This window comes from Neovison vison, chromosome 7 (genome assembly GCF_020171115.1).
Source record: "Neovison vison isolate M4711 chromosome 7, ASM_NN_V1, whole genome shotgun sequence".
Lineage (NCBI taxonomy): Eukaryota > Metazoa > Chordata > Mammalia > Carnivora > Mustelidae > Neogale > Neogale vison.
This window is the reverse complement of record NC_058097.1, coordinates 37,678,445-37,701,715: the sequence shown is the minus strand read 5'-3', so window position 1 is coordinate 37,701,715 and position 23,271 is coordinate 37,678,445. Positions and strand designations below refer to the sequence as shown.

General features: G+C 48.2%; 1 protein-coding gene and 1 long non-coding RNA gene across 3 annotated transcripts; one reads left to right on the top strand and one right to left on the bottom strand.

Annotated features, from left to right (window-relative positions):
* Positions 1-3,436: 3,436 nt before the first annotated feature.
* On the bottom strand, positions 3,437-13,449 carry CCNE1 (cyclin E1). Of its 2 annotated transcripts, XM_044256237.1 has the most exons (12): positions 13,327-13,449; positions 12,810-12,861; positions 12,611-12,698; positions 12,322-12,390; positions 8,407-8,552; positions 8,153-8,288; positions 5,854-6,000; positions 5,383-5,478; positions 5,024-5,158; positions 4,806-4,917; positions 4,569-4,726; positions 3,437-4,275 (listed from the first exon to the last, which is right to left on the bottom strand). In XM_044256237.1, exons 2-12 carry the CDS (start codon positions 12,830-12,832, stop codon positions 4,153-4,155), a joined length of 1,233 nt encoding a protein of 410 aa, XP_044112172.1. In that variant the 5' UTR covers positions 12,833-12,861; positions 13,327-13,449; the 3' UTR covers positions 3,437-4,152. The 2 variants fall into 2 exon arrangements, with proteins under 2 accessions (XP_044112172.1, XP_044112171.1); XM_044256236.1 differs by lacking the exon at positions 3,437-4,275 and having other exon boundaries at positions 4,289-4,726.
* Positions 13,450-13,960: 511 nt separating this feature from the next.
* On the top strand, positions 13,961-22,717 carry LOC122913808. Its single transcript, XR_006385748.1, has 3 exons — positions 13,961-14,068; positions 19,676-19,764; positions 20,638-22,717. It is a non-coding gene; the product is annotated as an uncharacterized LOC122913808 (long non-coding RNA).
* Positions 22,718-23,271: the final 554 nt, after the last annotated feature.

Below are 23,271 nucleotides of genomic sequence, written 5' to 3'. Positions count from 1 at the left end.
GGCTGGTCTCCTATGGGAGCTGAGGGTCTAAGCTGCCTGTGGATGAGCAGACAGGCCGAGATGCAGGTGCAGAAGTCACTGAGGCCTGGAAGGACAGGTGGGGTAGTCACAGAGGCAGGGCCATTTAGAAATCACTGATGCATGGAGCACACGGTCCTTTTCCCAGGACGCTGAGAGGCAGAACTCTGGGCTTGTTTCTTCAACTTCTGCCTCCAGACGTAGGTCTGAGCCCATCACTGTCCCCTTCACAAACACCAGCTCCCTGCTGCCAGGGACACTGGGCCCATGTGCAGCCTGACGTGTAAAAGCCCATTATGACGTGGCCTCTGTCACCTGCACTGCCTCATCTCCTATTTCCTCTACTGAGTCATGACCGTGACTCTCTTTACTGCTGCAGACACAGCAGCACCCTCTCAAACAGACACACCGTCTCTGCTCCAGGCCCTTCCCATGCCCCCATGCTCCTTCCCGGCTCCAGACAGGCTCACCTGAGCTCTAGGATTGCATCCCGTGTGCTTTCATCTCTAGGACTGGTGGTGCCCAGTGCACAGCATGGGCTCAGGACTGAGGCCACCTCACATACCACAATGAGGAAGCCAGCATCAGACCAGAACTGACTGCAGTGAGATGCTACGTGAGTTTGGGAATTGGCATTGATCAGGAAAAATGACTTAAGAGACAGGCGGGGGGTTAGGGTGTAAAGGGAGTCGTTATTCAATACAGGACAGCATTGGCCTCCCGTCTGAGGCTCCTGGGAAATGGTACCTGGTAAGCCTGTGAAACTGAGCACATCAGCGTCTTCGGGAGTTAAATTTGGAATTGGGATGAGGTAGGGAAAAGTCTATGCTCATTGAATACAAAATGCAATTGTCTGTCAGTGCGGGAACTGAAGTATCTGCAGCAAATTATATTTAAGACTCTATTGTCACAGGCAGATTAGCTAATGCTTGATTTTAAGTATAGGCTTCTAATGCTATTACTCCTGGTTCGCTCTGCCTGGCAGGTAACCTTGTGGAACAAATGACTGCATTGCTTGAATAACATATTTGATCAAACAGGACAATTCTTTCAAAAATTGAGTTCTCTGTGGCAATTTGAGACCTGTAATCAGCAAATTAGATGATTACAGCAGGGATAAAAATAGTCTTCTAACAATGTCCAAGGTATAAATGTGATTTGAATTTCAAAATGTTGAACATGTGGTAGGGAAATGCACGGTTGGGTAAATATGACTAGACATTATCAGATTTGATTTCTCTTTCCAACCCTGCTCTGAGCTAGAGCCTAATTTTGCCCGAATAAACGCCAATCTTGTTTGCGTCTGAGTTAGAGGCTAGAAGTCTATCTTGCTCTGTGCTCCAAATCTTAAAGGTCTCACCAGCTTTACTTATCTGCCTTTAGGAACTTCAAGTCCCTGTGAACCTCAGCATCATTTATCCACTAGGTGTGAAATCCTCGCAGTAAGAAGGTGATTTCTATGAGGGGAAGATGGCATTGGAAGGCCTTGCATACCCACTACCTGAAGACCATGGTTTTCTTTATTCCACACGGGGGGACAGACACCAGAGCAACTCTGGGGAGATCTAGCGAGTGAACTGTGAGCTAGGGCGTGACATGAGGATGTGGTTTGCTCTACCACAATCCAATCAGCCCTTATGGTTGGTCAATAAGTTACTCTCTTAGCTTCTCCTCTAGCACAAGGAAGTCAGACTAAGGGACCACGTCACCTCCTCCTCTGGGTCCTCCTGCTCACCACCTCTGCCTCAGAGCATTTACTCATCCAAGGTGGACCAGAGCTGGCATTTTCCCTCCGATGTCTTGTTTGGCATCCCCTGGCCTCCACTGGGTTTAGCTGAATGGCAAAACAAAAATGATTTGGCAAATGGGTATGCAGAGCCAACCAGTGAGGGAGCAAAGTTGGTGCCGACTACTAGAAAGGGAGAAGCTCCTTAGAGCTGGGAAACTTGATATTACTTACTAGTGGCTCTTAGTGTTTCTGGCAAAGTCACAGAAAATATGGGTTCCTATGAATTTCACTTTCCCACCTAGGATCCACCCGGGACACATCCTTCATTAGAGCTGCCTGTGGGTAACACTGCTATTTGATAAAACAAAAAGCACCGAGGTCCAGAAATGCAGCACTCTTGAATTTGCATATAAGGCATTCACATTTCAGCACGTTTGCGGGACCGTCTATGAAGTAGCGTTTGCCTCAAACGTGTGTTCAGACCAGTGTTACCTCACTGGTCAAGCCCTAAGACTTATCCATAGCTTTGAAAATAGTAATGTTTCTGGTGCCCTATTTTTGCATAGAAAATGCCAAATGTGAATTAACCACTTTTAGGATTTTTCCAACAAGTCACTTATGAATGATCGCTGTTAAAAATCCACTGCTTTTTAAGCTGGGAGCATCTCTGCCTGAGATGAAGAAACAATTAGCTCGGAGTACCATTTGACTACCAGCACATGTAAATTTATAATGCATTCATTCAGAATGCTGTATTAAAACTATAGTGCTGTATTAAAACTATAGTGCCAGAACTATAGCGTCACAACAGGAAGGAGTAGGGTCTCTCTCCAACTTCATATAAATATGATACAGATTTTTAAATGGCTGTTTTTCCACTTCTGACAGGGTTTTGCAAAGTGAGATAAAATACCAAGTTAAAAATAAGTGGGTTTGTTTGCTCATTTGCCCTCCCTTTTTCTGAACCCATACACCAAAGCATTGCAAGGAAGTGAGACACACAAGACCACCACGATGAGGGACACCTGGGTGGCTCAGTTGTTAAGCATCTATGGTCAGCTCAGCTCATGATCCCAGGGTCCTGGGATCGAGGCCTGCATTGGGCTGGCTCCCTGCTTAGTGGGAAGCCTGCTTCTCCCTGTCCCACTCCCTCTGCTTGTGTTCCCTCTCCTGCTGTGCCTCTGTCATATAAATAAATAAAATCTTAAAGAAAAAAAAAAAAGACCACCATGATGAGAATGCTCCACAAAATGCGGGATGACCTCTACATGTTAGGCCTTAAAATGGGCAGGGACTTCCTCCATTAGCATGGCACTTGGGGACTCCATCAACGGTCAGGGAACAGACTGTGCACTTGAGCTCTATATCATTTTGTTATACATTTTCTTTCTCAAAGTATAGTTTTAGGCTATGACATTTTGTTACCAAGCTCTCCCAATGAAAGCTCTTCAGGTTAAGATGTGGGTAAGGATGAAAAGGGTGTAGAGGAACTCTTACTAGAGATGCTTTATGACCTCTGGCGTGTCGTAGTGCAGACACCATCCCTAAGAATCCTCTTGCAGACTCGAGTTCCCCAGTCCTGCCACAGCCAGCCCGTGAGTCCCACCTGAGCAGCCGCTGTGCAGGGCTGGGACAATGTGGGAGAAATGCCAAATCGAGGCCTTGTTCCCCCCTCAGGAGGCCCTCGGGAGGCATTTGTGGCTATCCCTAATGCTCACTTCAGAAGTCTTGTTTTAAATATATTTGCTTGAAAGGTGGGAGCTTTAAGAGGTATGAAGCGAAAAAGGAGAACTTGATACAGCCACACTCAAAGAAGACTTCTAACTCAAATGATCACACAGAGCTCATAAAACCAGCTGTCTCAAAGACAGTGTTATCTTTATTAAAAAAACGGATAGACGTAGCAGCACTTACAAAATAACAGTTCATAAAAGGCATTGTACATTGTCAACTGATAGTGTGAAAAGGGCAGGCCCCCAGCACAGTTGGTTGTGGGCTCCACATCACAACGCTCACAACCACCTGTTCCCCTCAACGCGACACAGCCCAGCACACCCGAGGGGAGCCCACGGCAACGTGGCACTCCGCGACTTCAAGCCTTTGTTCCGTGCGTGAACAGTCAATCAAGTCAAGTATCACCCTCCTTAGCAGCATCTGGAGCACTCATTGGTGTTCTGGAGGTGGCTGGTGTACTTGACCCACTTATTTCAAAAACTCTAAGCATTCAATAAAAAACACTTGTCCCTGTCCAATGCCATCCACAGAAACACTTCGGTTGCAGAAGAGACATGCTCTTCCATTTAAATATCTGTAAAAGCTAACGCACGCCTCTGCCCCGGTGCGCAGCCAAGAACCTGGGGCGGGCGCTTCCGCACGACTGTCTTGGGTGGAGGAGGCTGGTGTGCTCACGCGGTCCCCTGCTCACTGCTCTGCTTCTTACTGCTCTGTGGGGGGGTGAGGACCCCAGTGGGGAGGGGAGAAATCCTATTTTGTTCAGACAATATGGCTTTCTTTGCTTGGGCTTTGTCCTGGTAAAAATAAAAGCGAGAAATGGTAAAAATGGAAGAATGCATCCTTTAGGCTTCGTGTCCTGTGTGCTCCTCTCTGCGGAGGGGAGGGCAACAGAACAGCAAAGAACAATCTGAAGTCGCTGGTCTGCGGTGCTATCTAGACATCACATTATTAAACACAGTTTTTCTTTCTCAAAGGAATTAGAGGAACTGGAGGCTTTCGAGGATAGCTGGAGGCTGCCCAAAGAGGAGTGGAGAAGCTGCTCAGGTGGCTTCAGGAGTTTATCTGGGGAACAAGGAACACGACTCACCAGCAAATCCAAGCTGTTTATATGGGTCTGGATGTTGTGCGCATCTTCAGCAGGAACGCCCCTGAAGTGCTTAAGCTTGGAACTTCCTGTCTCCCTTATAACCATGGCAAATGGAACCATCCACTTGACACACTTCTCTATATCGCACCACTGATACCCTGCAACCAAAGTAAATGTTAGGCTCCGTCGATTTGTAAGTTCAATACTTCTTGTGAGTGAACTGGAAAGCCAACATACCTGAAACCTTTTGCATCAATTCCGAGGAGGAGAAATGATACAAGGCAGAAGCAGCAAGTACACCATAGGGAAATTCTAAGCAGCCAACATCCAGGACACAAAGATCTAAAAGCTGCGGAGCAGAAAAGAACACTGAAGCAGGCAGCCAGCCTGCTCTATCCTGAGTTCCTCCATCTCCCGCTGGGGTAGGAACCCCCAGAGGTAACAGAGCCACTCACCTCTGCAATCTGTATGAAGATGTGCTGGGGATACTGAGGCAGGAGCACTTCATATAAGTCATTTAGATACGCAACCTGCATATACACATTCAGCCAGGACACAATGGTCAGGGGACTTAAGTGCCACTTAAGCGCCTAGGGGAAAACAGAGAGAAAGGTCAGATCAATGGTTGAGGGGGGCAGAAAAAAAGACATTTCTGCTCCCTTTGGGCCTCTAAAGGAGTTCAAAATCCAGCCACACTCCATGCCACAATGTGTCCAGCTGGAGAACACCTAGTCAGAGGCACTTCCACTGAATGTAGAAAAGATATTATGTATGCATTTAAAGAAAAGGACTGAAAAATCAACTTGTAACCTACCTTCATAATGATTAATTCCATGCTAAGAATTTCCTCTCCTGAACAAGCCCCATCTGTAACGTAAGCAAACTGGTGCAGCTTTGGAGGGTAGATTTCCTAGAAGGAAATAAAAGGGAGAAATGACTAGCAAATTTCTCTAATAGTTTCAGCTTACAATGTACATCCACATTCACTGTTTTTAGTATACAAGCATAGAAAGAGAGAGGGAACATCATGGATTAAATACAGGAGCTACTCCACTGGTCAAAAAGTTCAATTTTTTGGCTTCAAGTAACTACATTCCCCTAAGCATTTTATGTACTCACTACTTCCCTCACTTCTTGGTTAATTTCTAGCCCTTTCTGCATGTATCTTCACTTTAGATGACCTCAAATTAGAAAAATGTAGACAAACAGTTGGCCTCTTCCAGTAATCTCGGGGGATCTCAAGAAACAGTATGTGTTACATAACAAATATTTGAAAATAATTTACCTCAAGTTTGGCAGCAATAAATAAAGATGAAATCCCAATAAGCTGTAAAAGTGTTTTCACAATATTTTGTTGTGTTGCCATATACCGATCAAAGAAATCCTGGGCCAAGTAAAATGTCTCCCTGTGAAGTTTATAGACTTCGCACACCTGAAAAAAATATTTATTACATTTTAGAATAGTTACTTGAGGAAAAAAGAAAGACAAAAAAACTCATCATGAGTTTTGGTGAAGGACAATACAACCAAATCGAGAGAGAGAACTTTGTTTTTCTGAAAGGACTGTTACCTGGCTTGTCCCTAAGTACAAGGACAGTACAAAGCTGGGACTCAGAAAGATTTAAGTGTTCTTAAGTGTAATAGTAAGAGCAAATGTGCATAGGCTGGTAAAGCAGCATTTTCATGGAAAAACCGTGAATGATAATCTCTAACTATAAAATTAGGACATGCCTGCCCTCCCCACCTCACAGGATTGCTGAGAGATTGGGTAAAATGGTGCACATGGGCGAGCTGAAGAGGAAAGGACCACGGAAATAGTAGACCTCCACTCATCACCACAATCTATAATGTCTGATTATGCATATAGACCTGCCATTCCTACACAGGCCTTCTCATGTGTGAGTGCAATTTATGGGGTTAAAAAGTAGAAAAAGCACGGAAGAAACAACAGAACATTGAGAGAAAATTCCATCAATCACTGAATAGTATTTCTAAAGTCCAGGTTGAGGCATATTTGAAGTCTGTTTTTATAAAGTAATATTATGATCTGATCAGAAGTGAAACTAGAGCTTCTGTCCTCTCAGGAACAAACTCTCCAACCTGTCACCCAGCTCACAATTGGGCACATGGCCTGAGCACTGCCTTTCCCATATGCATGCAGACTTTCTGGCTGGGCTCAGGGCTGAGAGACAGCATCACTGCAGACAAGCCTACAGTCTCGTTCCACTGAAGACAAAAAGGTTACCATTCTTTTCTATCCTTTCAATGGTATTATATGACTTTTTTGATTTACTTTCAGAGAGAAACCTTCCCTAAAGTATTTAGCATCACCTACATTATACAAAATAGAAGTTCTCCATCACAACATCTTATGAGGTGAAGCCTGACAGTAAAGTATACTACATCTAATGTTTCGAGGTATGTCTTCTAGAAGATTTAAGAATCTTCATTCTAGAAGATTCTAGAATGTCTCCAAGGGCCCAGAAGGGCTATGTGACATTAGTGGGACTGCAGTGGGCAACGGCAAGGCCAAGAACTCAGTACAGAAAATGTTAACGTTTTCAGAGACCAATGAAGAAAAGCGAATCAAGGATGGTAAAAACAACTATCTTTTCTTGCCTACGATTTCTAATCCCTATAAACTCTGAAAGGAAAGTACTGGTAGAAAATGTGACAGATGAGAAAACCAAGATTCTAAGTTCAGTGACTTGCCTGACCAAGAAGGATATGTGGTGAGGCGGCAGCAAGGGATCAGATTCTAGGCTGAGCGTAAGAGGGGGCCGTGTACCCCTCGAATATAGGCTTTCCAAAGAGTACACAGCAGTTTGTTTTTAGGGAATAGACACTTAGCTTCCCCATGTCCTTCTTCATAAATATGATATCTTCAACATTACAAAGAAAGCCCATTTCTCATCACCCAAGGCTTCCAGGTGTCCAGGAAGCACCCCTTCATCGAGGCACCACTGAGTTACCCACACTGCCTCTCAGAGGGAGGTGCAGGCCACACAGTATCACTTTTTATGTTTAACAATTACCCATCACAATTTGTAATACTCGTTCTTTTGATCAATTGTTGCAGAGAAGTCTGACAGTGCGACCAATAAAAGATTTGAACAATATATTCTGTTAGGATGATATTCCGTGGGGAAGGAGAAATGGATTCCAAGGTGTTAAAAAGGAACAATGCAAGCTTTCTAGCTGTTAAAGATAAGCCTGCTCATATATTTTTAAAATTTATGATAGTGGCTATCAAATAGCTGTTATCTGCATTCCACTGGATAGTTTAAAAAGCAATTTAATTAACAAAGACCAAATATCAATATTTATAGTTAAGTGGAAAATAGAACTTTCGTAATTATTTGAACTTTGGAGAAAAAAACTAGAGGCCAACTTAAAAATATCTTCCTGGTAAAGAGACTTAAGAAATTCTTCTAAGGAAGCATGCAAGCAAAATGGCAAAATACATACCACAGCTTCAGAGACACAGAATGTGTCAATGGGATCAAACACAGGAAGGATCATAATAGCACAGAAGATTCTAGAAGTGGTCAATGCTGCCAGTCAGCAGGAAGACGCAAGCTCACCTCCATTAACCAATCCAGAAGAATTGCTCGCATCTTAGGCTGCAAGAGAGGGTGCCGCTGCATAAAGTGCTTATCCCTTAAGTATGTCTTCTCCTTGTTTAGCATAATTTTCCACACCTCGTCTCTATTTGCCCAGCTACAAAATACAAAAGAAGTGAAAGACGAAAGGTAGGTGTCAGTATGCATCCACACTAACTTGGTGAGACTGTGCACAAGGAGCAAAAGATCTGGAAGGCACATGGTCTGTGGCTCACTTCAATATAGGCAGTGGTGAGGCTCTGGAGGGCATGAAACTCTGCAGTCCACACGTGGAACTTGGGGATGCTGGCTCACCCTCTTCCTTGTCAGGTGTGGGAATGAAGGAGCAGGGGTTTTCACACACAGAATTATCGTTCCACGGCTGTAAAAGAAAAAAGACATTTCTAAATATTTGATATGAACCAGCTATTTTTACACCCACTGATTTGTAGAACAGCCAGTAAAACAGAAAATGTCTTCATACTGAGAGCAATCCCCAGGCCTAAATACATGTTCTGTATTAAATTCAGATGACAATGGAACATGAAGTAAAAGCCACAGTAATGCCTCCAAGCTTTCATTTCACTTGTCATTGACTTAGGAGTCTATGCAGTAAACATCTAAGACAACTAGAAGGTCAGTAGCATTTTGTCCTCCACGTTGTCACCCTCAAACACGTACCGGAGCAATAAGATGGACCCAGGAGGGGTCAAGACAAAATGCAAACAGCTCTTATATTACAAAAAATGACACTACCACCACCAGTACAAATCCATCCGCAGCTCAGTGAAATACTAGGCATAACTTCTAAGGTATGCTGTGGTCACAATTGAAGATTTGTTTTTTTAACAAGTACAACTAATCTACTAAAATTTCTTAAAAGTGAAAGGATTTCCAGTAAAAGTATTTACATAAGCACTCCACATTCACAGACCTAAAAGATCAAAATGTAAACTGATTACCATCTATATTTAAAGTCTCCCCATTTTAAAAACCCATCAAATGTGACATCTTTTGGTTCTAAGACTAGCCTAATATATTACATAATTGGGACTTTTTGTTTTCCTTAACTCAAAACAAAACAAAAAGAATTATCTGCCTAGTTAAAACCAAATCACAGGCTATACCAAGAAGTCTGTGGAGATAGAAGCCAGATACCCCTGAAGACCTTTGAATCCTTTCCCCAAAGTCTTGCACAGAATGACTCAAATAACTGATAAGTGAATAAACCATCGTTAAAAACCCAAATATGCTTTTCCTTGAAAAATTCCAGATAATTTTATTCAATTTTCAATATTTGGTGAATACTAAGGTCATTTTGCCTTTTAGAAAAGCGTCTTTTTAAAGCTACTCTGTTTATCATCCTACTCAGAAAAGAAGCCTATGATGGATTTTTTTGAATTAGATGAGTGATTCTGGTGACAATGTGGCAGATAAATCCTGCCAGCATGGAAACCCTGTGGAAGTCTGAGACTCTTGGCACTTTTTTTTTTAAAGCAGACAGCTCATTAAAGTTGACTAGAGAAGAAAAGGAACAATGGGGCAACTAGAAATGAGCATGGGGACATGGGCTCCAGGTGCTGTCTAGAGAATAGGGTAGAGCAGGGCTCTCATGACACACCGGTCACTTTCAGAGGCAGCCAGAGCACTTTCAGTTTGCTGAGAAGAGCAAAGCAGGATAAAGTTCTTCTCCACCCAGGGTGCGAAGAATTGGGCATGCAAATTAACCATGACAACTCCTGCCAACAGCTGTTCCAGAAGGGCAACCTCCCCTTCCAGCTCTAGTATCATGTGCTGGTAGCATTTCCTTGACGCAGAAAGGGTCACATAACTGCTTCAAGTTGTTCTTCATTCAAGAATGAATTCTAGCTGTGAAGGCAGGAGCTGGGTGCCACCCTCCGCAGCCAGATGGCTGAAAGAGCTGAAAGCAGTTTTGAGGAGAAAATGGCAGCAGTTTCCAACTTGGAGTTCACAGACAAACTAGATGACCCAAAAGCAGACATGTGGTTCAGAAAGTTTTAGGACCTAGGGGGTGAAGCACAATTTGAAGTCTCTGTCCTTTCTCTTGAGCAGATACTGGGTTTTAAAGAAGCCCAAATCCATCTGACTTTAAGAAGGAAAAGGATAAGAGTAAGATACCAATTTCGACTATTTCTAACCACCCCAACTCTTTATGTCATTTTTAATTAACAATAGGATGACCTATGCAAAATCAGGGGCTAAGAAGTAACAACAAAAAAAGGCCAGGATTCACTTTAGTAAAAAAGGTGGGTCTCATGCAAAAAGTTAAACAACAGAACAAATTATATTGAATGGATTTTAGATAAAAGGGTAATCTTGTTGGTAAGAAAGGCCTAAAGAAAGAATTCAAGGTTCTCTGTGGTCCTGATGAAGCAGTTATAAGGATTTAGGATAAAGCCCACAGGTAGCTCGAGGGTGTTGTACTGGGTTGAATTATAACTCCTGAGAAATTTCTGTGTAATTAATAGGCAAGAAGGTTGTGTTACCCCAAAAATCTAGGTTTATGAATCTACACAGAGAAATAACAAGACAACAACTACCCCCATAAGTAGATAGGACAATTTTCAAGCTATCTGCTCTACGAAATGTGCAGAAACCTGTTGTTGTTAAGCTCGGAACAACCATGAAAATTCCTTCTAATTAGTGGGAAATGATATGGCTATTCATATACCAGAGCGATCAACTAACTGTCCACAGTTTAGGGATAGGACCACAGCCCCATTTTAGGCACCTGAGCACTGCGCTGATCCTCCTGGAGAACAGAAACTACTCTGCAACTCTAAGAAGTCAATATGGATGCCTTTGTTTCATTTTCACTTGGAAATTTCAATTCAGAAACAGTTGGCAAAATAATCTTGAGTTTCACAAAGCAGAGATCCATTTTTATCATGTCCCACACAAATCACCCTGCTTAAAGTTTGTTCTTTATTTTTTTAAAGAAGAGGAAAAGGAAAGAAAGCGTTGTCTTATATCCTTCCCTTAAGTGAAATATTTCTTCATCTAATGAGAAGGAAATCATCAACCCCTTGTTCAATATTCAGTGGACCTCCCCAGAAATGCTACTTACTAAGGTCTATGTACAATGACAACTGTTACTGCAAACCCACTGCCTTAAAGCCCCTCACTCTTCCAGAACCAACTGCTATGGCTGTTGTTCACTGCCCAACAAAGTGATGTGCCGCCCATCGCTAACCTAGCTGGGACTATTGCCCTCAGCTCAAATTCTCCTCCTGCTCAGCTTTTCTCTGTGATAGGGTCAGAAGGCCTGACCCACTAGTTTGGAGATAGGCTGCTTCCCCTATTAGAGCCGTAACTACAGTCTCCAGCCATTTCTGGAAGTACAGAGATAACACAAGCTTTCTCTGTTAGAACTTCTGATATTGTAATGATATCATGAGCATGCGGGAAATTTGGCAGTAACTCCATTCCACAGCGACAAGAGAAATGGACTAGTCGGTTAAAAAACTGGGTTGAGACACATGTATTGTCACACAGAATATTCCACTAATACTCTGGCTGAGGCTAGGTCAAGCCCCAGCCAGCAGAAGTCACTGTAGGTTAACTGCTGGATGGGCTCAGAACCCCCAGAGCAGGATTCTAAAGGGGGTGACCTAAAGGGAGTGGGAGGTCCTTAAGCACCATGAAATGATGGACAAATAGAAGAGTAGAGAGGGAGAATTCGTGGTTGCTTACGAACACACACAAACCCTCATCATCACAGTTACCCAGAGATCTCTGTGTCAGAAGCCCTCCCCCCCAGTTCAACAGCCCAGAAACAGGGTTCTAGGATGGACTCCGCCCCTGGATTGCACAGGACTCTGGGTTACTTTCTTCCTCTGAGTCTGGGTTTCCTCAAGGGCAAAAGGAGAGGATGGAGTTATTTGATGTCCATTCTGGTGTTTTCAGACATCAAAGATGTCTCAAAGGTGCTGGTGAGGAACCCAAGACCTTTCTGGAATCCCATGGCTGGCGGAGGTCAGTGCCACTAATGGGTACAGAGCTCAGCCATATGTACTGTGGTCATAGGTACAGAACAAGCCTTCAGCAGGAGGCAAGGGGGATTAAGATTCAATCTAACCCACAAAGAGCAGGAGGCCCTCCACCTAGGCCCAATCAGCAAGTGTACCTACCTGACTGCCGCACTGACTTCTCACGGTCCTGTCCATTTTTGCAATTTCTTCATCTGGATCCTGCAAAAACTAAAATAAAGCAAACCCACCCCCAGGGAAACACACCAAACAGTTCAACAAAAACAGAGAGAGAGAAGAAAGAAAAAGTTGGTTAGGTTGTGGGCACCACTTCTCCCAAATGCACTCCCATTAACCCCCTACAATAAACAAGTGGCAGAGCCCAGTCTGATTCTCAGGTAAGATTTTGGGGGGGGGATCCTCCTCCCCCACCTGTCTCCTTTGTACTCACAACAGCCACATTTGCCTTCCTTTTCCTGGAACGAACAGAGACATCAGTGCCACTTTCCTCCTTCATGGTGTCCCGTTCCTTTGCATCCCTGCAAAGTCAGGGTGGCACAGAGGTCAGGATGAGTTCTCCCCAAATCTGGGTTCACCCCTCCCCCACGACTGAACACCCTTCCTGTCCCCACAGCGACAGGGCCACTCACCTCTCCCTCCTCTCCCTCGGCATGGCTTGGGGCGTGGGATCAGGTCTCAGGCCTTGAGGGTACAAAACGGGCAGTGGGGTGAAGACGACCGGCGGTGGGGGGCCAGGGCCGGCCAGCCCACCCCGGGCACCCCTCCCCCTCCCGCGCGGGCGGCGGCGGCGGGAGCCTCCCGGGCCGGTCAGGAAAATGGCCGATGGGCCCGGGTGGCCTGTCACCCGCGGCGCCGCCAACAGTCTGCGATGCCGGGTCCGAACCCGGGGTTGGGGGGGCCCAGACGGCCCCCAAAATCCCCGCCGGCCCACCGCCTCCCTTGTGACCCGGGCTGCCTCAGTCTCCCCCTCAACACCTCCTCCTAGTCCGTCTCTGAGCCACCCTACCGGGGCACCCCGCGCTGACGCCTCAGGGACCCGGTGACCTGGCCTCGCCCCACCCCCACCCCGGCCCGGCCTGGCCCTACCCGGGAGCTGTGGGAGTCCTCGCTGCCGCGCCGTCCCGCAGCTCGCGACAGGGCCCTTACCCGAAGCCGTCTCCGCGGCAGGCAGGCGGCACGAGCCGAGGCCGGAGGCAGGAGGCCGAGGCGAGCGGGAAGCCGGGAGGCGGGAGGCAGCGGCGGGCAGAGCGCGCGGCGGTGGCGGGATCCGCGCCTGCCCCCTACACCGCGCTGGCGGCCGAGCCGGCTGCTCCTGCGCCCGGCTAAGAGCGGGACATTTAAAAATCCCTGCGCGCGGAACCGGCCCCCGGCCCGCCCTCGCACCCTCCCGCCACCCTCCGCCCCGCCCCGACCGGCTCCGAGCCCCTCAGCGGCAGCCCTTGGGCCGGGGCCCGCCCAACTACAGCTTTCAGGACCGCCCCCGTCGCCGCGCAAGCCAGCCCAGGCGCTCGGGACCGCCTGGGGGCGGAGCCTTCTCGGGGCGGAGCCTTCTCGGGGCGGGGCTAAGTGACAGGGCCTGCGCGCTGGAGGGGCGGGGCTGGGGCCGTGGCGGGGCCTGCGCGGCGCGAGCTGCGGCGCCGCGCGGAGCCGGACGCGGGAGGCCGGCTGGCGCGCGCGGTGGAGGGCGGGGCCGCGCCGGGCTGGCAGAACGCGGGGGAGGTCTGGCGCGAGCGCCGCGGAGGGGCGGGCCGAGGGGCTCTGTGGGCGGAGTCGAGCGGCGCCCAGGAGCCAGAAGGCCGCGTGGCCGGCGCGGGTGGAATGTAAACACCGCAGACAGCGAGAGTTCGGGCTTGGGCGGGGGTCTGGCAGGGTCGCGCAGGAGCAAGCGGTAGGACCCGCCGTCTGTCGGTCTGTCGCGCGCGCGCCCTGTCCCTCCTTGCACGTCCACCCCGCCCCTGAGACGCAGGGTTCCGGGCTGGGTGAGTTGGGGCGGAGATGTGCCCAAGGTCACAGCGCCTCCTCGCTGGCCTACAACCGGTGCCACTGGCAGCCCCAGCCGGTCTGAGACGCCGGTGGCATGGTGGTTGCTCCTGGACGTGCGTCTGCCCATCCTTCCAAGGGTGTATTCATTCATTCAATGAACAGCCCAGCACCTTCCCTCTCTGCCCCTCCCCCACAGACTCTTCCGGGAGCCTTAGAAGAAGCTGATTTGGACCTTGGGATTCCAGGCAGCTCCCTCTAACCAAAAGCCTTCAGAGTAATTCTTGTGGGGCTCAGGGTCAAATTCGCACTCTCTGTCCTGGTGTCTGGGGTTCCACTGGAACTGGCCTTCGTATCATCACAGACCTCCCTTCAACCCCCTTCACGCTCAGCTTCTCACCACCATCTGCCCTTTCTCACCTCAGGTCCTTGGAGCTTGTGCCCTGCGAGGACCCCCATTGGGCTGTTCTTCCTTCCCTAGAACTTCAAGGTCTTCAGTGACCACTTAATCTGGAGCACTCCACTAACTAGGACTTTCTCTCCACTTCATTTGTCCTGCTGTGTTTTCTTCACAGAACTTGCCACCAGAAGACTCTTGCTTTTCATTTCCTTTTTCAGTGTCCCTTCCCTACCTCGTCTGTCTTGGTCACTGCTGTATCCCCCCAGCTTTTGGCATAGTGCCTGGGTGAAGGGAGACACTTGTTCCTATTTGTGGGTGAATTCCAGAAAAACATACGCCAACCAAGCCCTTGTGGTCCTGACAGGCTTATGAGACAGATATGGAGCAATTGTCACTTGAAAGTGCCTTCTCTACTAAACTTGTACAAGAAGCATGTAGTAGAGGGCTTCCAAAACTCCCAAGACCTTTCCTGATGCACAGTCTCAGTCTTGTTCCCTCTCATTTCTTGAAGTGAGAGCCTGGGGCTTACTGATCAGTATGCCTTCTATCCTCCCCAGAGGTCCTTGCTAGCAGAGGTGACCTTCCAGGGTCTCTGAGGTCAAGGCTGCTGAGATGACTCACTCAGGTTGTCAGGGAGGCATGGATCCCAGGCTCCTGAACTCCCAGCCCTGTGTCCTTTGGTAATAACAATAAGAGGTACCATAAACAGCATTTACAAAATGGCAGCTTTGGGCTAAGTCCTTCAGAGTGTTAGTTCAACTTCACGATAATCCTATCATGTTGATACTATGATGGTCTTATTTCAAAGATGGCAACTATCTACTTTTTAGCTTGATTGGGAGGATTAAGTGAGGTAATGCAGACTTAGTACAGTGCTTGGCACATACTAAGCACTCAATCAATGAGATGTATATGACAAGGATAGATGATATATATATGTCAATATATAGATATCAAATATATCATTGTTATCGATGGTAGACAAGACAAAGTTTTCCTTAGTGGTGGTAGCAACTTAAACTGCAACCAGCAAAGAGTGATAGTTCCAGGTGTTCTGTATCCTAGGTGACACGTTCATCAACAGTCAGGGGATACAGAAATTGGGTATGTTCATTCAGTAGAATACTGCACAGCAGTACAAAGGCCAGACTATTGAAACCTGCAGCAAGAGGAATCATGGGGAGCACAAGAAGTCAGACAGAAAAGTATTACTGTGTGATTCCATTTATTTGAAGTTTCAGAAAATGCAGAACTATAGTGACTGGTCAGAAGACTTCTTGAGTGGGGTTAAAAACTAGGAGGGCACCAAGGGAACTTCTAGGCACTACCTATGTTTTATATCTTGATCTGAGTACACAGTTGTGTACATAAAATTTCCCAGTTATGATGTATGCACTTTACTGAACATATATTTTAAAAAATAAGAATTATTTTTCAAAAAAAAATCATTTAAAACAAAGTCAGACTTTAATAATCCCTGCCCACTTAGAAATTTCCAGTTTGGAAGGGAAGCAGCTAAATGGGCAGTTGTGATACAGAGTGGTAGGGCTGGGATGGGAAACTTCTAGGGTCTAGAATCACATGGAGTGGTGGCAGGAGAGGGCATCCAACCTATACTTGGATGCCGGGAAGGCTGCATGGAGGAAGCATCAGCTAGGCCAGAAGGATGAATGGGTTTGGCAGAGATGATAGAAAGGATACGTCAGTAGAAACAGCCTGCCACAAAGCTTGGAGTCTCTGGAAGGTACTGATGGCCACTTGTCTGGGGTAGCTCCCCTTTGGCTGTTTGGTTTCATTTCATTTTATGCCAGCCTGCATCAGGGTCAGAGTGTCAAACATTGGCTCAGCCTTGAGGAAGACCGTAGATGGAACTAGGAAACCAGCTGCTGGGTAGGGAGGGTAGCACCTTGCTTTCGCAATGAGACTTTGGGAAAGTTCCTTGACTTGTTTGTACCTCAATTTCCTCATCTGTAAAATGGGGGTGATTCTACTTATCCTAACCTCCAGGGTTGGTGTGAGGCACAAATGTAGTAATACCCATAATGCATTTGCAGGAGTATCCAGTACATAGTAAGTGTTCAGCATGTGTTCACAGTCATTATGATTCATAAAGTAATTTGGGGGCATTTGTGTAGCTTCGTACATGGTAAGAACAGCAGCCAGGATGGAAGGATTAAGAAGAAGTAAGTCCTTCTGCGAAGTCCTTCTGAGATAAGATTCCTTAACCTGAGGCCCCCAGATAGCCTTCAGTGGCCCCGGGAAACTGCCTGCTGACAGTGTTGGCTCATCGTTTGCACTTGGGCCCCTGGTGCAGAACGTTCAGCAGTTCCTTAAAGGCTCCTGTAGGAAGTTAAGGAGTGCTGGAACGTGTTGATCAGGGAAAGTGTGGGCTGTGACCAGAAGTGGAGCTGGCCCAGGCCTTGCTATCAGGCAGAGCTGGGCACATGTGGCTACTTGGCTGAGCTAGAGGAGGTGTGGAGGGGCATCTCGGAACACACATCTCAGCTACACATAGGAACCCCAGAAAAACGGGGGTCAAACTGGCTGCACCAGTGTGAGCTGCGAGGTAGGGGCCAGGCAGGATGAGCAGGACCCAGTGCCAGGGAACCTGAGTGTGGGAAGGCCCCGGGGGCTTGGCTCCTGCCCTCTCTCAGGCGTAGAAATCTGTCTGCACAGGCTTGCCAGGTCAGCCCAAGTCCAGGGCCCCAGCACATGCTCCCCAAGCATAGGGTTCGTGGTTCAGAGCAAGCTCACGCTGTTAGGGACTCCAGCGGGGAGAGTGGCAAACCAGTGAGTGGTCCCATAACCCTCTTTTACTCTGGGGATCAAGTGCAGTCACACTTCTTCAGATAGAGGTTGTAATCAGTTTAGAAGTCCCAATGAAAAGGAAAATTGACCTTTAAACTTAGTACATGATAAAGCCATGGTGGCAGCTGACATTTATGTATTCTGTGCTAAGCTCAGGGTTCCCAAGGACAGAAACTAATTAGAAGATACTTTGGGGACCGGGAGTGTCTGATCAGGTTGGGGGTGTGGGGGTCAGTTAAGCAACAACAAGCCCCTGCCCCCCTTCAACATGGGCTAAGACACAAGCGTTCTTTGTTCTCGGTCAGACCACCATATTCCCAGATTTCACTCAAACCTCCCCATCTCCGCTTCTCCCTTGTGGGATTTTTTCTTCCAAGCACTGTGCTCCACTCTTTGATGGGGAGGGAGGTTTGGCCAATCAGAGAACCACAGTCCTGACCGTGTGATTGGTTCAGGGGTGGGCACATGACCTAAGCTGGACCACTAAAAATCTCCTGGAGTTGCTAAACTGCCCGGAAGTGGGTCTGGAACCAGGAAGCCCTCTTGCCACTCAGGGTGACCTTTCTTAGAAGGGGGTGTCTTGGGAGTAGAGGGAATCAGAGCCAGAGGTAAGGGGAGGCAGCCTTCTGGTTCATCGAGCTCCTGGGTCCAGTCCAGCCCAAGACCAGGCCACTAGGAACTTTACAGATGCTGGAGCCAACAATTTTCATGTACTCACTTAGCCTGTTGAGGTTGGGTCCCCCATCCTTGGCAACCAGGAGAGTCTTGGGTGTTAAAGTGTGCATGAAAGGGTGATGGACTGTCCCTCTATGTCCATTTGTGGCCACCAGAGAGCCTCTCAGTGCTCGCCTGGACCCACCAGGACTGCTCTGTAATATCGTAAGTCCATACTGGCATGGCTGGCGGGCTCATGGCCCTGGGAGTGCCAGGCCTGGCTCTCTGTCTCAATTCCCCAGGAATCCTGACTTCCCAGGCAACATCCCTCAACCACTAGCTTACGTCAACCACATAAGAATCCACTTCTTAATCAGCCTGGCAGCCTCAGGATCCCCTGGGGCCTGCCCCCCACCAAGTGTCAGTGGGCCTGGGGTGCACTGCCTTGACCCTGGCCTCCAAGAGCTCCCAAGAACACTTTACACCCTCTGGGGGCCAGGAGTCATTAAGTGAGCAGGACTCAGTCCAAATGTGAGTGAACAGAGGTCACAAACCCATGGACTGTAGGATATTAGCAAAGAAGTTGAATTCCTCTACATAGGAGGGCTCCTGACTCGCTGAGCAGTAGGATGGCTTGGCAAACTGGGCTTACATCTGCTCAGGGCAACAGCAGGCAGCTGACCTGGGGGATGGAGGTGAAGGCGAAGGGAAAGGGGACAGCTTCGCCCTATGCCTTTATTCCTTTATGTATCAACCTGGCCGCATTAGTTCTCTGACCTTGGGACCCCCACCACCCAGGAATTCAGAGTTGAGTAGTGGGGTCTTGGATGAGGGAGGGTATCAGGTGAGGGAGGGTCAGCATTACATAAACAAGAAGAAAAGAAAAAGGTCCTAAGGAGGGGGTGGACTGGAAGTAAGGCAGGCCCAGAGGCCTGAAGATTCCCCAGAGCCAGCACAGCGTCTGGACTGAAAATTTTGCTGAATAAATAAGTGGGTGAATGGATAGGGGCAAAGGTGAGAGGCACAGAAAGTGTTTCCCAGATGGTGACGGGAAGCTGAGGAGGATGGGCGCATGGAACGGGGCGCATTCTTGTGCTGAGGCCCTTGTGGCTGGTGTGGGAGGTCACAAAGGGCTCCAAACACACAGCCTCCAGGCCCAAGGCTGGGGCTGCGCCGTCCCCCACCCCCACCCACCCCACCGTCTCTCTCCTGCTCTGTTTGAGAGCCTCTCCACCCTCAACCTTCCACTACACATTATATTTCCTTATCTGTTTGAAAAGGAAAACCTCCTCTAAGTGGAAAGCAAGCAATCAACGGTGTGAAACTATAGAACAGAGGCAGGCCATGGCCCCGAGGCCCGAGCTCCTTCTCTTTAAAAGAAGAGATGATGGTATAATTCCACTTCTGTGAAGAACCAGGGCAGCTGGATTTGTAGAGACCGAAAGCAGAAGGGTGGTTGCCGGGGCAGGAGAGAGGGGAACGGGGAGTTTTGAATGGGTACAGAGTTTCAGTTTTGCAAGATGGAAAATTTCTGAAGATGGATAGTAGTAAAGGGTACAACAGCGTGAAAGTACATAATGCCACAGAATGGAACTCTTAAACATAGTTAAGATGGTACCTTTTATGTCATGTGTGTTTTGCCACAATTTTTAGGAAAGGAGACGAAGAAACAGCAGCCAGATGTCAGCCACCTCAGCTTCAAAATGAGCCTTTCTCCTCGATGAAGCAGAACACGTGAGAGAGTAAGTTGAAAAGGGAATGACTCACTCACGGTATGATGTGTGTGGGCTATTATTTAAAACAAACGCGGCCCACTGTGGTCAGAGTAAGAAAGGGGCCGACTACGGTGCAGAGGTGTAAGCAGGCCTGAAGAGGGACAGCCCCCCTGCCATGAGGGCCCGTGGCCCACATCCTACAGAGCTGGAGCAGTTGTGGCTGGTGCCCGGGCCACGCTGGGAGGCATGGGTCTCAGCTGCTGGGTTCCAGCTCAGTGTGGTCTTAGAGAAGACATCTCCCCTCCCTGTGGGTCAGCTTTCTCCCCTGGCCCAGAGGGGGATGAAGAGGGTGTGTGTGGTGGGCCTGGCTGGCTCAGTCAGTTAAGCCTCTGCTTCGGGCTCAGATCTCAGGGTCCTGGAATCGAGGTCTACGTTGGGTTCTTATCTAGCACAGAGTCTGCTTCTCCTTCTGCCTCTCCCCCTACTCATGCTCACACACTGTCTCTCAAATAAATAAATAAATAAAATCTTAAAAGAAAACAAAAACAACAACAACGAAAAAAAACGGTGCATGTGAGGCTGAACTGAGTTTGGCCGTGGCAGAGTACTTGGGTCAGCTCAGTGCCCATGGACTAGCCGTTCTGGATGGCTGTCTTCCCAGGGTTTCCTGGATCTCATAAAGAATCCCCTAGCTTGATTCAGATTGGGGAGGAGGGGCGGGGGTCAGTGAACTCAGTGTCCCGTGGGACATTTGACCCAGTTCCCTGTTTTCACATCCTTCAAGACGTCAGATAAGAGAATTGGTGATTGTACCGTTCTGCTGAGCCCACGAGGTATGGGCGTACAGCTGGTGCTCATTAAGTGTCTGTTAAATGGTTACAGGGATGAATTCTGTTCTAGGGGTATGAAGGTTGAACCAAGCATCTTGTCTTCAAGATGCTCAGATCCGGTGGAAGAGAAGAGAAGCCCGTCCTTCATTACCAAGCAGCGACAGCAATGCAGGCGGAGGAAGCACCTGGCGGCAGAGGTCCTCGTCCAGCCCAGGGAGAGGAGAGGGCGGGGAAGAGAAGGGTCATTGAAACTGCCTTTGCCAAAGACACCAGTGCCCCCCATCTCACCAGCTCCCCTGGGCTCTCTTCAGGGTTCTTTTCCTGGCCCTGTCAGGAGTGCTGGCCATGGTGGCCCCGTCCCTGTTCCCGAGGACACCACTGCAGTCTCCTGGTTGGTCCTCTTCCTCCTTCACCTCCACTTAAGTGATGGACTGGTTTGTCCACATGCCCTCCTCCCTTAAGTGGTCTTTTCTTTCTACTTTCTGCCCACTTGATATATCTATTTGCCCGACTTTTGGACCTCTCGGCATAAGATGCCCAACAGTGGATTCTGGGTTCCCCAGCCTGTCCCACTGTCCTCTCCATCTGGGCTGCCATTCACTCAGTTGCTCAAGGCACAAACCTGGTTCTTGTTGCTTTCTCCCTCTCCTCATCCTCTGTACTGCGTACATCAGCAAGGCCCAGACTCTCTGCCCTCCAGATATTTCCAATCTGTCTCTTGTCCCTTTTCTGTCCTGCCCTGGAGGGAGCCACAGTCTGCTGCCTGCACAGGTGTATCCCGTCCTGAACTGCTTTCCCACTGTCGCAGGCTCTTCCCCACCAGAATGCCTTTGTCACCAAACAGCCAGAATAATCTCTTTTCCCTAAAAGATAATTGACTTGCGTGAGTCCAATCAAACCTGCCCCTTCTGGAAACCATTTGGCAGTTTCGCATTGATCGCAAATAGTCACATTGCACGAGTGCCAGGCCCTGCCCGACTTGACTTCTGCCGCAGCTCTCTGGTCGTGGGGTCCTGGGCACGTACCCTCCACTCTCTGGGCTCCAGCCTTTCTCTGACACGCTGTGGGCTCAGCTTCTGGGGTGTGTTTGCACCTGTTCACCGGCTCCCTGCTCCCCACTCCTTCTCAGGGGCCAACTCAGGCTGCAGCCGCTCCTCCCAGAGGAGGCCTTGCCGGCCACCTGCCTACATCAGGGTCTCTCTGGCGGGGCTCGCTGCTTTCTCTCAGCAGCCTGATTTGTTTTTGTTTTTGTTTTTTTTTTTAACTATAAACATGTCAAACATACACTGGAGAAATGATAGTATACCTCATATACTTATCCTACAGATTTAATACTAAAGATTTTGTCCAATTTGTTTCATGGACCTTGTGGCTCTTTTTTAAGGCAGATTCCAAACATTGTCATTTCATTTTTACATGTCTGAGTATGCATCTCTAAAAGTGTGGCCATATTCTTCCATAACCACAATGCTAGTAGGACACCTAACAGAATGAACAATTCTTGGTAGCATTTAATACTCAATCTATAGTCACATTTTCCAGTTGTCTCCAATGTGTCTTTTAACCACTGGTGTGAATGACGCTCTGAACAGGCTCCCCACACCGCATCTGCCTACTGTGTCCTTTGCTCTTCACTCTGGAGTAGCCTCTTCGGTTCCACATTTGCTGCAGAAGGCAGCTCAGTCTCCTGCAGAATCACGTCGCTTCCTGCATTTGTCCCTTTTGCTTCTCCACGGAGTCGTTTGACTCGTTCCTCTCTCCCCTGTAGCCCTGTATGCGGAAGCCAGCTCTCCTAGCTGATTAGGCTCATGTCCATCAGTGATGTTGTGTGCAAGGCTGTGTGCTCCAGACCCCGTGTTCCTGGCCGTCCACTCTTGTTGAGGCTGGGACTGATCAGTGGGGTCAGGTGGTGACAGCCTTCTCTGTCCATAATACCATCCCCTGTCAGCTCTCATCTCATAGTTTCATTCATTCATATTGTTTCCTGAATCAGTTATTTGAATAGGGTCTGCAAAATGGCGATTTTGTATTTCTTTCATTTCTTCCAAATTAGAGGCATGCATAACCAGGGGGATGGTGTGTGAGAGCCCTCGACCCTGATGCAGGCGATAGGGGAATGCATTGTCTGTAAAGAACTTAAAAATAGAGAAATGGACTAAGAGTCATCTGTTTGCATCATTCCCACAGCCTTGCCATTCCAAACAATGTCCGGGATGGAATACTGCTCCTCTCCAGGCCCCAGGACCCCTACTTCACCCCCACCTCAATGCACCTCTGTTCAGTCTACTCACTGGAATCTTCTTTAAAGTAATATTCTATATCAATTAGGGCTATTTGGTTGCCCTGCAATGTGGCTACTATGGTGGCATGAACGCTTAATTCTTTCTTTTTAATTAAGCCCCATATTTCTATTCTTCATCGCATGTCCTGGAAGTGACAGTCGTCAGGTGTGTCTGGGGCTGAGTGGAGGTGGGAAAGGAAAGCACAGAGGCCGAGGAAGACTTGGGCAGGAGTGCAGGGAGCACACTCTGTGTCATGCTTCATGAGGAGCTGGACCCTACCCTGGGGGCCGTGGGGTCATAAGATCTCTGTGCTCGGCCCTGCTTGGCCATGACCTCCTGGAAAGATCCTGCCCTCCACGGGAGGCACACATAATTCTGGAGACTTGGCCACGGTCTCAGGCAGCACCCGCCTCCTCCCTCCC

Coding starts and splice junctions, on each gene's coding strand:
- CCNE1 (XM_044256236.1), bottom strand. CDS start 12,832: ATGCCGAGGGAGAGGAGGGAGAG. Junction 8,289..8,406: donor TCACCACTGCCTATATTGAA/GTGAGCCACAGA, acceptor TGTATTTTGTAG/CTGGGCAAATAGAGACGAGG. Junction 4,727..4,805: donor ATTGATGCAAAAGGTTTCAG/GTATGTTGGCTT, acceptor CTTTGGTTGCAG/GGTATCAGTGGTGCGATATA.